The sequence below is a fragment of the Bufo gargarizans genome, chromosome 1 (genome assembly GCF_014858855.1).
Source record: "Bufo gargarizans isolate SCDJY-AF-19 chromosome 1, ASM1485885v1, whole genome shotgun sequence".
NCBI classification, from domain to species: domain Eukaryota; kingdom Metazoa; phylum Chordata; class Amphibia; order Anura; family Bufonidae; genus Bufo; species Bufo gargarizans.
In genome coordinates, this window is record NC_058080.1 from 212,123,969 (window position 1) to 212,141,182 (window position 17,214).

The 17,214-nt window shown below is 42.2% G+C and overlaps 1 protein-coding gene across 1 annotated transcript; it reads left to right on the forward strand.

The window, feature by feature from the left end:
- Positions 1 to 9,632: 9,632 nt before the first annotated feature.
- On the forward strand, positions 9,633 to 13,987 carry FABP2 (fatty acid binding protein 2). Its single transcript, XM_044304993.1, has 4 exons — positions 9,633 to 9,731; positions 10,151 to 10,323; positions 12,153 to 12,260; positions 13,937 to 13,987. The coding sequence occupies exons 1-4, from the start codon at positions 9,665 to 9,667 to the stop codon at positions 13,985 to 13,987; spliced, it is 399 nt and encodes a 132-aa protein (XP_044160928.1). The 5' UTR covers positions 9,633 to 9,664.
- The last annotated feature ends 3,227 nt before the right edge of the window (positions 13,988 to 17,214 follow it).

Here is a 17,214-nt window from a genome sequence, read left to right on the forward strand (position 1 = left end):
TTTATGACATCATGTCTACAGAGCAGAGTTCAGGAGAATGAGCAGAAAACCATCCTCAGAGGCAAGGTCATTGATGATGTTGTGTCTACAGGGCAGAAACTTACAAGCCTTGCCACATCTCAGATGTAGACGTGATGTCATCGGGATAGGGAACCTACAAAGTGGAAAATGTCACATGACCACAATGAGTGCAGGAAGTTGGGGCATTACAGAAAAACAATCACTATTAGTAAATTATAAAGTGTTGTTTTCTGTCCATTAATACAGAAAATTGCTAAACCAGAATTCCCCTGTTGAAATCCCACAGTATTCTATTGCAGTCAATCAGAGCCCCATATATGTTTATGAAACCTATTAGACCAGCTGCAATTTATTACTTATTACCTATTCTGTGGATAGGTGATAAACAATTCTCATGGTATACCCCTTTGAAGAGTACCTATCACCAAATGCTGTGTAATCTGCAGGCAGAATGTTATAGAACAGGAGGAGCTGAGCAGATTGATATACAGGTCCTTCTAAAAAAATTAGCATATTGTGGTAAAGTTCATTATTTTCTGTAATGTACTGATAAACATTAGACTTTCATATATTTTAGATTCATTACACACCAACTGAAGTAGTTCAAGCCTTTTATTGTTTTAATATTGATGATTTTGGCATACGGCTCATGAAAACCCAAAATTCCTATCTAAAAAAATTAGCATATCATGAAAAAGTTCTCTAAACGAGCTATTAACCTAATCATCTGAATCAACTAATTAACTCTAAACACCTGCAAAAGATTCCTGAGGCTTTTAAAAACTCCCAGCCTGGTTCATTACTCAAAACCGCAATCATGGGTAAGACTGCCGACCTGACTGCTGTCCAGAAGGCCATCATTGACACCCTCAAGCAAGAGGGTAAGACACAGAAAGAAATTTCTGAACGAATAGGCTGTTCCCAGAGTGCTGTATCAAGGCACCTCAGTGGGAAGGTCTGTGGGAAGGAAAAAGTGTGGCAGAAAACGCTGCACAAGGAGAAGAGGTGACCGGACCCTGAGGAAGATTGTGGAGAAGGACCGATTCCAGACCTTGGGGGACCTGCGGAAGCAGTGGACTGAGTCTGGAGTAGAAACATCCAGAGCCACCGTGTACAGGCGTGTGCAGGAAATAGGCTACAGGTGCCGCATTCCCCAGGTCAAGCCACTTTTGAACCAGAAACAGCGGCAGAAGCGCCTGACCTGGGCTACAGAGAAGCAGCACTGGACTGTTGCTCAGTGGTCCAAAGTACTTTTTTCGGATGAAAGCAAATTTTGCATGTCATTCGGAAATCAAGGTGCCAGAGTCTGGAGGAAGACTGGGGAGAGGGAAATGCCAAAATGCCTGAAGTCCAGTGTCAAGTACCCACAGTCAGTGATGGTCTGGGGTGCCATGTCAGCTGCTGGTGTTGGTCCACTGTGTTTTATCAAGGGCAGGGTCAATGCAGCTAGCTATCAGGAGATTTTGGAGCACTTCATGCTTCTATCTGCTGAAAAGCTTTATGGAGATGAAGATTTCATTTTTCAGCACGACCTGGCACCTGCTCACAGTGCCAAAACCACTGGTAAATGGTTTACTGACCATGGTATTACTGTGCTCAATTGGCCTGCCAACTCTCCTGACCTGAACCCCATAGAGAATCTGTGGGATATTGGGAAGAGAAAGTTGAGAGACGCAAGACCCAACACTCTGGATGAGCTTAAGGCCGCTATCGAAGCATCCTGGGCCTCCATAACACCTCAGCAGTGCCACAGGCTGATTGCCTCCATGCCACGCCGCATTGAAGCAGTCATTTCTGCAAAAGGATTCCCGACCAAGTATTGAGTGCATAACTGAACATTATTATTTGAAGGTTGACTTTTTTTTGTATTAAAAACACTTTTCTTTTATTGGTCGGATGAAATATGCAAATTTTTTGAGATAGGAAATTTGGGTTTTCATGAGCTGTATGCCCAAATCATCAATATTAAAACAATAAAAGGCTTGAACTACTTCAGTTGGTGTGTAATGAATCTGAAATATATGAAAGTCTAATGTTTATCAGTACATTACAGAAAATAATGAACTTTATCACAATATGCTAATTTTTTTAGAAGGACCTGTACATGCAGCTTGTCTTATTAGTGATTGATAGCATTCTCTGTGCAAGTGTTTGTACACAGATAGCTGTCAGTTACTGATAACCCCCCCACCTTCCCATATACAATTGAACTAAAAAAGAGTAGAGATGTATATGTACAGGAGGAGCTGAGAGACACTTGTTCAACTGACCACTATTTTCTGTACATGGGCATTTTTAACACAGACAATAATGATGAAATAGAATTATGTAAAATATAAAGAACTAAATCCAAACACTCATATCATTATACAAAAATAACATTATTTGTTACCCCCCCCCCCCCCCCTTCCAAAAAACTCCTACACCAGATAAGAATAGAAGAGACAGGGTGTAGCAAGTCTCTTATATATATAAAAATGAGTTTCTGTCTGTCTAGACGTCTGTCTGGACATTCTTTATGCGTGACCAAACGACTGGATCGATCTTTACCAAATTTGGCACACAGGTACATCAGGTGTCCGGGAAGGTTTTAGACCAGGTCTCAGCTCTTTAGGGTCCTACCTGAGATATTCCCAAAATATGACCTGCATTAGCCAATAGAAGCAAGCAAGCCTTTCACTTAAATCCGAACTGCCATTTACACGGTCACATGCCCCTTATTAGCCAATAGAAGCTCGCAGGTCCTACTCCAGGTAGCCATAACAACTGATCACAGGTTTTAGCAGTTCGCAGGTCCTTATATATTCAGTCATATGACGTATGACAGCACAACTACACTGCTACATGCATAGGGGCCACTATTAAATGGACGGGCACCATGGAGCTCACTGTTAAAGGGGCGGGCACTGTGAAGGTCACTGTTAAAAGGACAGGCACTGCGGAGGTCACTGTTAAAGGGACAGGCACTGCGGAAGGCACTGTTAAAGTGGCGGGTACTGTGGAGATCACTGTTAAAGGGTCGGCCACTATGAAGTTCACTGTTAAAGGGGTGGTAGGTGTTAAAGGGCGGGCACTGGGGAGGTCACTGTTAAAGAGGCAGGCACTGTGGAGGTCACTTAAAGGGGGGGCAATGTAGAGGTCACTGTTAATGGGGTCGTCACTGTTAAAGGGGCGAAAACTGTGGAGGTCACTGTTAAAGGGGCAGGCACTGTGCACAGAGGACTTCTGCACGGACAGATCATCTGATTCGAAGAATGCTCCCCAGGGATTAATTCTGTACTGCAAGTGAAATTGGATATCACATCCCAAGCCTAGAGTAGAAAACAGTGTCTACACAAACCTTCAGAAGGCATTTGGATGACATTGGCCTACAAGCCAGACATCCAGCTACAGGTGTTCTATTGACCTCATGCCACCATTCTCAAACGCTATCAAGGCACACAGCAAGGACCCTAATGGAGGCTGGAATGGAGATATATCCTCTTCAGTCTCGGACACAATGATAATCAGAGATTGGTCTAGAGACCATGCGGGCAACAGCATAAAAGAGGACTTCAAAAGGGTATGTCACACAGGCAGGCCCAATGCTATATTAAGGCAGACCAAGCGGCTGCCTTAGGGCGCAGAGAGGGGGGGGGGGCGGAAAAATGAAACTTTTTTTATTTTTTATTAATCACTTGCACGCCGCCTGCGGCTGATCTCCTCTGTGTAGTGGTCCTGATATCTCTCTGGGCTCCCGAGTCCCGACAAGTTGTTTGAGGACCTTTCCCACTCAGCCAATCAGTCGCCTCAGCTGCTTCACATGTCAGTGCAGTGATTTCCCGCTGAGCCATGGGGGGGGGGGGGGGGGAATGTAACATGGGGGGAGAAATGTGCCATAGAGGGGGAGAAATGTGCCATGGAGGGGGTTGAAATGTGACATGGGGGGAGAAATGTGACATGGAGGGGGAGAAATGTCACATTTCACATTTCTCCCCCCTCCATGTCATATTTCTCCCCCTTCCATGTTACATTTCTCATCCCCCTCCATGTCACATTACCGCCTCCATTTTACATCACCCCCACGAGTTCTGGTTTCTGGTGGTGGGGGTGGGGGGGGGGGCGCCAAAATGTAGCTTCGCTTGTGTGGGCAAAAATCCTTGCACCGGCCCTGCACACAGGTCCTACTCCCAAGGATTATGGTGTGGGCTGGACCTCTGTAGTCTTCATTTGAGGTACACTAACAGCTCAGTGTTACATTGATTTGGTCATGGAACCAGTAGTGAACCGTTTACAACCCCTGGCTGCAGGTTGCATACCCTAGTGTGAGCAGCCTGCAAGACATAAACGTGTTACTATGGCCTGCAGTATCTTTGGACTTATCTCCCATCGAGCACATCTGGGATGTCATTGGTCAGCAACCGCAGCAATAGCAATCTTGACGATTTCTGTGCACAAGTGCATTCACTGTTGCAAAACATTCCTCAAGCAACTATAATAACCTCAATGCATCAAAAACATAGGATAGCACACCCAACCGGTATCACAGAGATCACCTGTGCCAATAGAAACATACAAGTATGAAGAAGAGAAAGGAATCAATCTTCAAAAAAATTCTTGACTTTATTAGTAAACAATATCCATAAAAAACAGACAAGGTCACAGCAGCAAACCTACGCATTTCGCACATTCATTGTATATGGTATACAAGTATAGCCGGACAACAAACATTTAAAAACACTACGGACCAATAAGAGCAAACACGGAAGTAGGGAATCATGGGTATAAACACAGCAGAATATCATGATATGCAAGATACAAAAAGCATAAAGATTTAAATTTACATAGCATGAATATAAAAATTATTAGAAAACACAATCAATAAAAATATAACAAATCATTTCTCCAATTAATGCTCATTGGTGCACTTGTATCAAGCGTATGTATCCAAAATGCCTTCCTGGCTACCAAGAACTGTTGTCTATTCGCATCTCTAAAGCCTCATGCACAGCCTCACGCAACTCAGTGAATGGTTGAATTTTTATTTATAACCTTTAGGCCCCTTTCACACGGGCGAGAATTCCGCGTGGGTGCAATGTGTGAGGTGAACGCATTGCACCCGCACTGAATCCAGACCCATTCACTTTAATGGGGCTGTATACATGAGCGGTGATTTTCACCCATCACTTGTGCATTGCGTGAAAATCGCAGCAAGCTCTATATTGTGTGTTTTTCACGTTGAAAAAACACACAATATAGAGCTTGCTGCGATTTTGAAGTGAATGGGGCTGCGTGAAAATCGCAAGCATCCGCAAGCAAGTGCGGATGCGGTGCGATTTCCACCCATGGTTGCTAGGAGACGATCGGGATGGGGACCCGATCTTTATTATTTTCCCTTATAACATGGTTATAAGGGAAAATAATAGCATTCTTAATACAGAATGCTTAGTAAAATGTCCATTGAGGGGTTAAAAATAATAAAGAAATTGAACTCACCCCATCCACTTGATCGCGCAGCAGATCTCCTCTTTTTTCTACTTTCTTCAGGACCTGGCTAAAGGACCTTTAATGACGTCACTGTGTCACATGGTGATGGACCATGTGATGGGCGCAGTGACGTCATTAAAAGGTCCTTTAGCCAGGTCCTGAAGAAAGTAGAAAGAAGAGGAGATCCGCTACGCGGTCAAGTGGATGGGGTGAGTTCAATTTCTTTATTATTTTTAACCCCTCAATGGACATTTTACTAAGTATTCTGTATTAAGAATGCTATTATTTTCCGTTATAACCATGTTATAAGGGAAAATAATAAAATCTTCAGAACATCAATCCCTGTACAGAAGTCCCGGTTCAGGTCTGGGTACTTTTCTCACGCACGTGGTAAACACATTAAAACGCTTTGCACTCACCCTGAAAAATCACGTATTTTCTCGCAACGCACCCACATCTTGTCCAGCCCTCACACGTGACGCCCGTGTGAAAGAGGACTTAGTACAAATGACGCATGGGTATTTACATGATAGCAAACAAGTTTTGGCAGCTATAGTACATATATGTATAATTTGGGATGGCAGGATAACTACACTTGAATTAGTTTGGATGTCGCCAGTTTATATTCTAGAATCCCTCATAATTTAGCCATTACTGCCATTCAATATTTGCTTTCTAATTATAGCATTTATTCTTTGGATGTATGCCTCATTGTAATAGCTGTTGAATTTGTTATCCCATAATTTTTTGATGACACACATTTTTTTGCAGATAGAAGGAGCGTCTAAGGGTTTAAATTTTCACCATCCTTGGCTAATCTCTACATGTCCTATTGGGAGGAGTTATTTATTTTTTCGACATCCAATGATTTTCAGGAGGCTATTGTCTGGTATGGGCGCTACGACTTGCTCATTGTTTGCTCATACCAGACTTTCTCCAATATGTTAATGAATCACAAAAAATGAACAAAATGCACGGAAATGCCACTGACTATACTAGCTAGTCATACAAGCAGATATTAAAAGCTGAGACTTTTGCCAATCTATTCCTGTCAGGAACACATCGGAGCCCATCATGCACCACGTCACGGTCTCTCAGCATGGCAAGGGTCCTACCACTACGCTAACTGTGAACACGGTCTGAAGGTGATGAAATCCAGCTCACAGCCAAGCTTCCACACAACCGCATAGCAGGACAACTAATGCAATGTGAATAAAGCAAGACTGTAAGCCACATTCATATCAGACCGTGTGATGGAGGTTACCAGGTGCAAAAGAGTGTTTAAATTCCAGGTAAATGCACATTCAATACATATAAAACAAAATCACAGAAATATAGTGGCAAATATGGGGGAACTGCTCAAACCCCAAACACTGTAGCGCGTTTCTCATTGGGGGAGCAGTCCCACCGCATGTGGACCGCAGCAAACGACCATCCCCAGCAAAAAATGCGTACAATGGAGGATGCCGGCGTGGTCCACGTGCACCACAAAGGCATCCTACACAAAACGGAGCATTGTGCGGATGAAAATATAATTATATAAATCACAGAAAAAATGCACTAAACGGATATGCCACTGACTATACTGGCTAGTCATACAAGCAGATATTAAAAGCTGAGACTTTTGCCAATATATTCCTGTCAGGAAGATATCGGAGCCCATCAAGCACTAGATTTTGATGTTCTCTAATAAAGCCAAGATTTTTTTTAGACGATGGATTTCTTTATTTTCTTTATACTTGAATAACCTCATTGATAGCATGCCAAGGCATGCAAGTGCATACTGTATATTTCTGCGTGTGAGGCTCATACTCTATACTGAATAAATTAAGATGTTTTGAGAAATCTTTTTATTATTTATTATCATTTGCATATCCATAATATGTCTATTGATCTTGTGATTAATACATAACTCCATAGCTTTTTTTTTTTATGTTGCAATGTTGCTATTAACAGTGGCATCTGAGAGACTAAATGACCAGGATCAGAGTCATCTCCATTCCCCGTCGCTGCCAGTGGCTGTCTGCTGTATTACACAGCTAGTGCTCACCGTTTATGAAGTGAGCTCAGCTCGTGAGCCCACTCCATACAACCCCCTAATGCAAATAACATACATGTACATGATTATGTGTTAAAGGGGTTATCCCACTTTGCGTTTTTAAACTCACCTGCTGCCACCGCGCGTTCACTTCCTGGATTCTGGCTGGGGGCGGGCTTCATCTTGATTGAAGTCTTCTCCCGGCCGTGCCGCGCGCTGGACTGAACGCGCACGCCGCCGCGCATGCGCAATGGTGACTTGTACGCAGCTCTGTACTATTCATGCGCGGCAGCGTGCGCGTTCAGGACAGAGAGCGGACCGGCCGGGAGAAAAGAAGGAGTCTTCTGGGCAAGCGCGACCATCGGGATTTTGGAGAAGAGCGGTGGTCGTAACCAGGGGAGACCGAGTCACAACAATAAGGTAAGTGGGGGTGAATTTTATCCTAAATCGGTGGGAATTTGTTAATAAAGTATATTTACAAAAATGATCACTGTCAAATCATTAACAGATTTAACAGTGATCATTATGATGGGATAACCCCTTTAAGGGATTAAAGTTACTTCTCCATTTTGAATTAATTCCTGGTTTTGGCTTAAAAAACTGCACCAAAAACCTGCATGTGTGGCTGTACCCTAAGGCCCCTTTCACACGAGCGAGTTTTCCGCACGGGTGCAATCTGTGACGTGAACGCATTGCACCCGCACTGAATCCGGGCTCATTCATTTCTATGGGGCTGTGCACATGAGCGGTGATTTTCACGCATCTCTTGTGCATTGCGTGAAAATCGCAGCAAGCTCTATATTCTGCTTTTTCATGCAACGCAGGCCCCATAGAATTGAATGGGGCTGCATGAAAATCGCAAGCAAGTGCGGATGCGGTGCGATTTTCACGCACGGTTGCTAGGAGACGATTGGGATGGGGGCCCGATCATTATTATTTTCCCTTATAACATGGTTATAAGGGAAAATAATAGCATTCTTAATACAGAATGCATAGTACAATAGGGCTGGAGGGGTTAAAAAAATATATATAATAATATAACTCACCTTAATCCACTTGATCGCGCAGCCCGGCTTCTCTTCTGTCTTCTTCTTTGCTGTGCACAGGAAAAGGACCTTTGATGACGTCACTGCGCTCATCACATGGCCAGTCACATGATCCATCACCATGGTAAAAGATCATGTGATGGACCATGTGATAAGTGCAGTGAGGTCATAAAAGGTCCTATTCCTCAAAGAAGAAGACAGAAGAGATTAAGGTGAGTTAAATTATTTTTATTTTTTTAACCCCTTCAGCCCTATTGTACTATGCATTCTGCATTCAGAATGCTATTATTTTCCCTTATAACCGAGTTATAAGGGGAAATAATACAATCTACACAACCTTGAACCCAAACCTGAACTTCTGTGACGAAGTTCGGGTCTGGGTACCACATTCAGTTTTTTATCACGCACGTGCAAAACACATTGCACCCGCACGATAAAAACTGAACAACGGAACGCAATCTCAGTCAAAACTGACTGCAATTGCGTACCTACTCGCGCGGGTTTGCCGCAATGCACCGGGACGCATCCGGACCTAATCCGGACATGCTCGTCTGCAAGGGGCCTAACAGGTACTTTCTCTAGATGGACTGTTGACTGCCAAGGAAGTAACAGCCCATCTATTCTATCAGACTTACATTTGAAAGCTTCTTTTTTTAGAACGTATAACCAGAAAACAGTCCACAAGTACACTGAAGGTGGAAGTCCCCAATATGTTACTCTTATTTATATGGCAAAAAACCTTCAAGGACTATGCTACACACAGAGAAAAATTTGAAAGATACTTGTCTACAGTAATTGCTTTGTGCAGCCATAAAATTTCCACTAGCTCTTGAGCTTACTGTGAACTACATACTATGCACTATTTAGCAATCAATAGAGACTCAGGGCAAAGGTTAGCACTGCTAGGGTGAGTCCTTTTGAAGGTGGAGAATCTATTAATTAACATCTTGACTTCAAATCAGACTTTAGCCAGTCATATCACATGGTGATCAGCCTACAGATAACGGGAAGGAATAAATAGCACGGAGACACACACATCTGCATCTTGGGTTGAACATTCTGTGCATCCTAGATCTCACCTTCAGCCGTCACCATGACCTTCAACGGAACCTGGAAAGTTGATAAGAGTGAAAACTATGAAAAATTTATGGAAGTTATGGGTAAGTTATTTATTCTCTTCTTTCCCTTCACTTCAAGTATTTGGAAGTTATATACTATTCGTTAGCAAATATCCTGTCGTAGATTGTAGCAAAGTCAAAATGTACTTAATAGGCTTCATATACATCATTAATTACTAATTCTTTTCATATAAATGTCATATCTTCAGACATTCAGAAGAAGGAATTCACTACTTTGAATCTATTAAAGTCCATGGTTCTGTGAAAACCACTGACAGTGGACATGAATGACATCTGTGTTCTGTCAGTGGTTTTCACTGACCATTAGTGGGAGGTGCACTGAAAATCGCCTTTCAGCCTAGTAGAGCACAGACGGCAGGAAATGGACACATGGACCCCTCACAGATGAAACACTGACACAGACGTGAATGAGACCTAACATATACCATGTTCTCTTGCAGGTGTTAATGTAATGAAAAGAAAACTGGCTGCACATGATAACCTTAAGATCATAATCCAGCAAGATGGGGACAAGTTTAATGTGAAGGAATCTAGCACATTCAGAAGCATTGAAATTAACTTCACGCTTGGGGTTACCTTTGAGTACTCTCTTGCAGATGGAACAGAACTCTCAGTAAGTGAACAAATAGCCCTGGCTAGTTTAATATCCAAGCTCAGTATGCCACAGTCAGTAGTATATTATTTGCCATATAACATCAATCAAAATCTTACTCATAGGTCAGAAAGCACATGGTATGTTAAAGAGATTTCCAGGATTTTTTAAGTGTCCCTGTACTTTGAAAAAACTGTTGATATGCCATATGCTGAGACATAACACATTCTCTGTCCTCACTGCAGAAGATAGACTCGAGATGGGCCCATAGAGTTTCTATTGAGTCCATCTCACTTCTGTCTCCTGCAGCGAGGAGAGACAATGCACCTTGTGAGTGCTTCTCTCTTCTCATTCAGTCAGTGGGGCTTCATGTCTCCTGGTCTGTTCTCACTGGACTTCTGTTTCAGGCATGTCAACATCTGCATGAAAGGGATCACATATGCTGCTGCAGCCAATGACTAGCATCAGTAAGTAACATGTCCCTAGGGGACATCTGACCCAGAAGTGAGGTGCCGCTTGGGCGCATAACAACACTGAGGTCAGTCATTGGCTGCAGTGCTGCACGTGACCCCGTCTATGAGAAAGTTGACAGATGGGGATTGCAAGTACAGTGAAGACAGCCTGGAAGCCATGGGGCCAGAACAGAGTGGCTTGGTGGCGGGCAGGTAAGTATAGATCTCTTCACAGGTACATTTGGGTGGGGGGATATTTTTAAAAGATCCTGGATATCATTTTAAAGGTCTTATTTTGAAACTAAGCATAAAGATAATTAAAAAACTTACTGTTTCTCCTAGAATTTACCCTGCTCCAAATCATATAAGCCTCATCTTCCCTACTTCTATCATACCCTGCTCTCAGATAGGGCAGCAGACATCGCCTGACAGGTTCCCTGCTGAAAATGACAATTCTTATGTCTAATGTACTAATACTATGGGTTCAGATCCATAGATTGTTATATGTATAGAATTTGCTTCACTTCTCTGTCTCTATGAGGTCAATGAGTGTAGCAATCAGACACTGTACATAAAATACCAGGACAAAACATCAGATTGGATATGTAGAATGTGAGATAGCAGAGCCAGGCTCAAGTGTATCTTTCTTTTCCCTTATAGCTAAGTCCATGTGGTATACATAATGTGTACATTATTGATATAATGATTAATAAGGCATTACAGGGAGTCTGTCAGAGATCCAGGCAGGGGTGTGGAACACACGTTACATAGATAACTTTATTGATGGGGCCCAGAAAGCTTTATGTAATGTACAAATCGGTGTCCTTTGGTCAGTTTTGACTGTGGCAATTGCATAATCTCTCCTCCATATTCCCTGCCCTGCCTGTTCCTTTGTCTTGGTTGACAGTCCCTTTGCTGTCCAACGTCACTCATCAGCAGTGCTGAAATCTCACGCATGGACACTACTCTACAGCCTGTGTCTATTGGCTTTAGTGATTTACTGCACATACTGTATATGCGGCACATTTGCAGCACGTCACTGTAGCTAATGGACAGAATAGATGGTACTGTGCATGCGTTGTCCAGCAATCACACAGTGCATGCACAAGAGTTCAGCTGCTGAGAGTGACATTGGACAGCAAAGGGAATGTCATTCAAGACAAGGGGATGAGCAGGGCAAAGAATGTGGAGGTGACACTGAGCAATTGCCGCAACTGAAACCACCTCAAAGGGCACTTGTGACTTACTAGCATATTGAACAAAAATGTGTTTTTCTATCTACCCAGCACTACAATTAGTTCAATGATGACAACAGCTCTGTAGTCAGTATGTAATTAATGTGATTTAGCCATGATGGAGCAGTGTCACTGACGGCTGCATTTTCTTCTCCACATCTAGGGCTCCTGGGCGCTAGAGGGTGATAAGCTTGTAGGAACCTTTGTCAGGAAAGACAACGGAAAAGAACTGAAGACACAAAGAGTATTAGTTGGAGATGAGCTTGTACAGGTGAGATTTCAAGGGAATGTGTCATCAGAAAATGACCTATTGCTTAATTAAAGTTTTTATTGTTAACTTTTTTTTTTTTTCTTGGGCAATTTTTGTTTTAATTTTTTGTCACTATCTATATTAAAAAAAATACCAACAATTGTGGAGTTTTCACAGTAGGCCTAAACATATACATGTTGAGATTTGCTATTCTGTGCATGAAACATTTCAGTAGCCATTGCATTATCATCACAGGCAGAATTACAATGACAGATATCACCATTCACAATAATTGATTATGAAAGCTCTTCTAATCTCTCCTAACCTCTTAACAGGTCACAGAGCTTACCTAGACAACTCTCCCACAAGTCAGTGAGGACCCCTCCTGTCCATTGAGTCTATGGTCCATCCTTGCTATCCTTTTCTCCCCTAACATCATCTATCGGACAAGATACAGGAGCTCCCCATACATGCTTTACTAAGCATATAGTATAGTATAATGCTTATAGGGACCTTAAGAAAGTGTGAAATACAGTGAACTGCTGTAAACTAATAACTGGAAGACTAGTGGAAGCATTACTTAGAAGACCACTAAACCTGAAAAACAAGCAAAAAGCATAACATAAAAGCCAAGTAAAGTTTACCTATAGCTCTTTCTACATGAAAAGGCGCAGGCCTCTCCATACCTTCGGCGCATCCAGTGCCAGTCTAAATGTTTGACAGCTCCCTTGCCGACTTACATTTAGATCATTTTATACTCCTAAACCAGGCGTAAAAAATGATGAATGAGACTGACCTGCTGGCCCAACCACTTCCCCGCCCACACCACATCCACATTTTATACCTGGCGTGAGCGGGGAAAAGTTGCCATCTGCTCCTGAAATATGCCTAATATAGGCATATTTTAGTATAATAAATGACCCCCTTAGTATTTTGCAGTCCCCATTACAGCTCCCTGAATGAAAAATCTGTCTAGCTATGCTACAGTATGGAGGATTTGTCATGGGGATTGTTACTCAGCTTTTCCAGGCTACTGGCTAGAAAATCCAACTCGGTATTTTACAATACTTGGAATTAACCAATCCATAAATAGGATGAGCAGGCATTCTGCAGCTCTGTCAATCTTACTGTAACTGGACAGCCCACCACAGGTGAAGAAGTCCTGCTCATGAGACAAATCTATTCGTTAGAAACAATTTGCTCATCTCTAGAATTCAGCAGTCTTTAGAAGGCTGGCCAACAACCTCTTCAGAGATGTAATGGAGACCACACTTGGTACATACATTATGCATACACTATATCAATAAATATATCAGGACAACCATGAGTGTATACAGTATTATATATGTAGTTTAATCTCCAGCTTACCTCTACATGTTACCCAGCTTTCCAAAGCTGATGAAACGCAAATCTGCACAATTTTGCATTGAAGGGAGGAATTATCCCTGCATAACTAGTCAGATTAGATATTCAGCTATCTAGAAAAGTTGGGTGACTTTCTCTTTTGAGTTGTAAATGACCCCCAATTGGCAGTATATACACTGCTATCCTGATTCTATATGTGTTATGAATTATTATTTTTTCATTCTTTGCTGATCCTTTAAGGAAACAACATAAATTTTTCATGTGATATAATCGCTGTATACTGTTCCATGCCTTTTGTCACTTCACTCCCATGCATCTCAATTCCCTTTCAGACATACCTCTATGAGGGAACTGAAGCCAAGAGAATCTTCAAGAGAGGCTAAGCTGTATCTAAAGTGACTGGAAAAGCACAAGTTACTGCGACACTGGCTCCAATACTGCCCACTACACCTAAAACATACATATTATTGGGTCATCTATTGTATATATTAAAGACAGTTTATCTATTGTAAATGACTTGAGGGTCTCCATCAATAAAGCTGATTGGTTCAGTACCGTGCATCTCATACATTTCATTGTGAACTCATATATATATATATATATATATATATATATATATATGCAGAGAATCGGACAGCACTCCAAGACTTGAAAAAAAGTAAATCTTTATTCACCCATGTGAAAAATAATTGCAACGTTTCAGCTCACAATCGAGCCTTTCTCAAGCAATTTGCTTGAGAAAGGCTCGATTGTGAGCTGAAACGTTGCAATTATTTTTCACATGGGTGAATAAAGATTTACTTTTTTCAAGTCTTGGAGTGCTGTCCGATTCTCTGCATATATTAGAAGGTGAAAAGCTCATTCCTTTGGACATAGCACCTGAGCCAACAGACTGGTGCCGCCAAATCTCCTTTTTGCTATATATATATATATACAGACGTGGACAAAATTGTTGGTACCCTTTGGTCAATGAAAGAAAAAGTCACAATGGTCACAGAAATAACTTTAATCTGACAAAAGTAATAATAAATTAAAATTCTATAAATGTTAACCAATGAAAGTCAGACATTGTTTTTCAACCATGCTTCAACAGAATTATGTAAAAAAATAAACTCATGAAACAGGCATGGACAAAAATGATGGTACCCCTAACTTAATATTTTGTTGCGCAACCTTTTGAGGCAATCACTGCAATCAAACGCTTCCTGTAACTGTCAATGAGACATCTGCACCTCTCAGCAGGTATTTTGGCCCACTCCTCATGAGCAAACTGCTCCAGTTGTGTCCGGTTTGAAGGGTGCCTTTTCCAGACTGCATGTTTCAGCTCCTTCCAAAGATGCTCAATAGGATTGAGGTCAGGGCTCATAGAAGGCCACTTTAGAATAGTCCAATTTTTTCCTCTTAGCCATTCTTGGGTGTTTTTAGCGGTGTGTTTTGGGTCATTGTCCTGTTGCAAGACCCATGACCTGCGACTGAGACCAAGCTTTCTGACACTGGCTAGTACATTTCTCTCTAGAATTCCTTGATAGTCTTGAGATTTCATTGTACCCTGCACAGATTCAAGACACCCTGTGCCAGACGCAGCAAAGCAGCCCCAGAACATAACAGAGCCTCCTCCATGTTTCACAGTAGGGACAGTGTTCTTTTCTTGATATGCTTCATTTTTTCGTCTGTGAACATACAGCTGATGTGCCTTGGCAAAAACTTCGATTTTTGTCTCATCTGTCCACAGGACATTCTCCCAGAAGCTTTGTGGCTTGTCAACATGTAGTTTGGCATATTCCAGTCTTGCTTTTTTATGATTCGTTTTCAACAATGGTGTCCTCCTTGGTCGTCTCCCATGTAGTCCACTTTGGCTCAAACAACGACGGATGGTGCGATCTGACACTGATGTTCCTTGAGCATGAAGTTCACCTTGAATCTCTTTAGAAGTCTTTCTAGGCTCTTTTGTTACCATTCGGATTATCCGTCTCTTAGATTTGTCATCAATTTTCCTCCTGCGGCCACGTCCAGGGAGGTTGGCTACAGTCCCATGGATCTTAAACTTATGAATAATATGTGCAACTGTACTCACAGGAACATCTAGTTGCTTGGAGATGGTCTTATAGCCTTTACCTTTAACATGCTTGTCTATAATTTTCTTTCTGATCTCTTGAGACAGCTCTTTCCTTTGCTTCCTCTGGTCCATGTCGAGTGTGGTACACACCATATCACCAAACAACACAGTGATTACCTGGAGCCATATATATAGGCCCAATGGCTGATTACAAGGTTGTAGACACCTGTGATGCTAATTAGTGGACACACCTTGAATTAACATGTCCCTTTGGTCACATTATGTTCTGTGTTTTCTAGGGGTACCATCATTTTTGTCCATGCCTGTTTCATGAGTTTATTTTTTTACATAATTCTGTTGAAGCATGGTTGAAAAACAATGTCTGACTTTCATTGGTTAACATTTATAGAATTTTAATTTATTATTACTTTTGTCAGATTAAAGTTATTTCTGTGACCATTGTGACTTTTTCTTTCATTGACCAAAGGGTACCAACAATTTTGTCCACGTCTGTATATCATGGTCCGTTGGGCACTTCAAATATCACTGTATGGTGCATCCTTAAAGCATTGTACTATATAGGCCCTAGAAGTTTACAGATCTGTACAACACAGAATGATAATTTTTGTGAGTGTCACATTATATATCATATATAATTAGAGATCAGCGAATTTCTCAAAAATTCGATTCGGTCGGTTTGCCAAATTTTCCGAAAAGATTAGAGTCAAATTTATTTGTGTCGAATCGTGTTAAAAAACAGCTATTTCCTGTATAGTGGTGTAGAACACTGTGCCTTGCAGTAACACGCATAGGGAGTCTGCTGTGGTAGTGAAACAATAGTCAGTATGACACGCAGATGACAGGCGTCGCTCTTATAATCACTGCACACTTCACTTACATGGGCAGTTACGGGGCCAAAACTGACCAACTAACTCAAGTGTGAACTCAGCCTTACAGGTCAATGTTATCGTCAAGAAGCACACAGCAGCATAAAGAGACCACATAATGGCCCAGAGACATAGTGTTGATGTAGGAGCAGCATAAGGAGACCACAGAGTGGTGAGGTGGCAGCAGCATGAGGAGACCACAGAGTGGCCCAGAGACATAGTGTTGATGTAGCAGCAGCATGAGGAGACCACAGAGTGGCATAGTGACAGAGTGGGGAGGTGGGGGGCAATACCATTACCAGCAGAAGATGGTGGCTAGCAGTAAGTGCTCCTGGCATCAGGTGTGTGGCAGCATCAGAATAGTAGCTGAAGACGGTAGCCAGAAGAAACAGGCCTCTTTTGTCAAAGTGTAGGTGTGGCACAATGGATGATCTAGTCTGATGCATCAGGCACTGGTGTTTGAAAATCCTGGCTGATCCACGCCTGACTCATTTTTTACAAAGGTCAGTTTCTCCACATTTTGCGTGGACAGGCCAGTGGCCGGGCAGGAAAGTTTGTCCAGGGCAAACTCGGCCAGTTTCTGCCACAAATCAAGTTTGGCTGCCCAGTGCTCCAGAGGATCTTCAATGTGGGGTTGGAGGGTGCACTCCAAGTATGCCACAACCTG

Bases quoted from the DNA above. Each gene is read 5' to 3' on its own strand.
- FABP2 (XM_044304993.1), top strand. From the start codon at position 9,665: ATGACCTTCAACGGAACCTGGAAAGTTGATAAGAGTGAAAACTATGAA. The intron at 9,732-10,150 runs GTAAGTTATTTA...GTTCTCTTGCAG, and splicing joins AAAATTTATGGAAGTTATGG to GTGTTAATGTAATGAAAAGA. The intron at 12,261-13,936 runs GTGAGATTTCAA...ATTCCCTTTCAG, and splicing joins TTGGAGATGAGCTTGTACAG to ACATACCTCTATGAGGGAAC.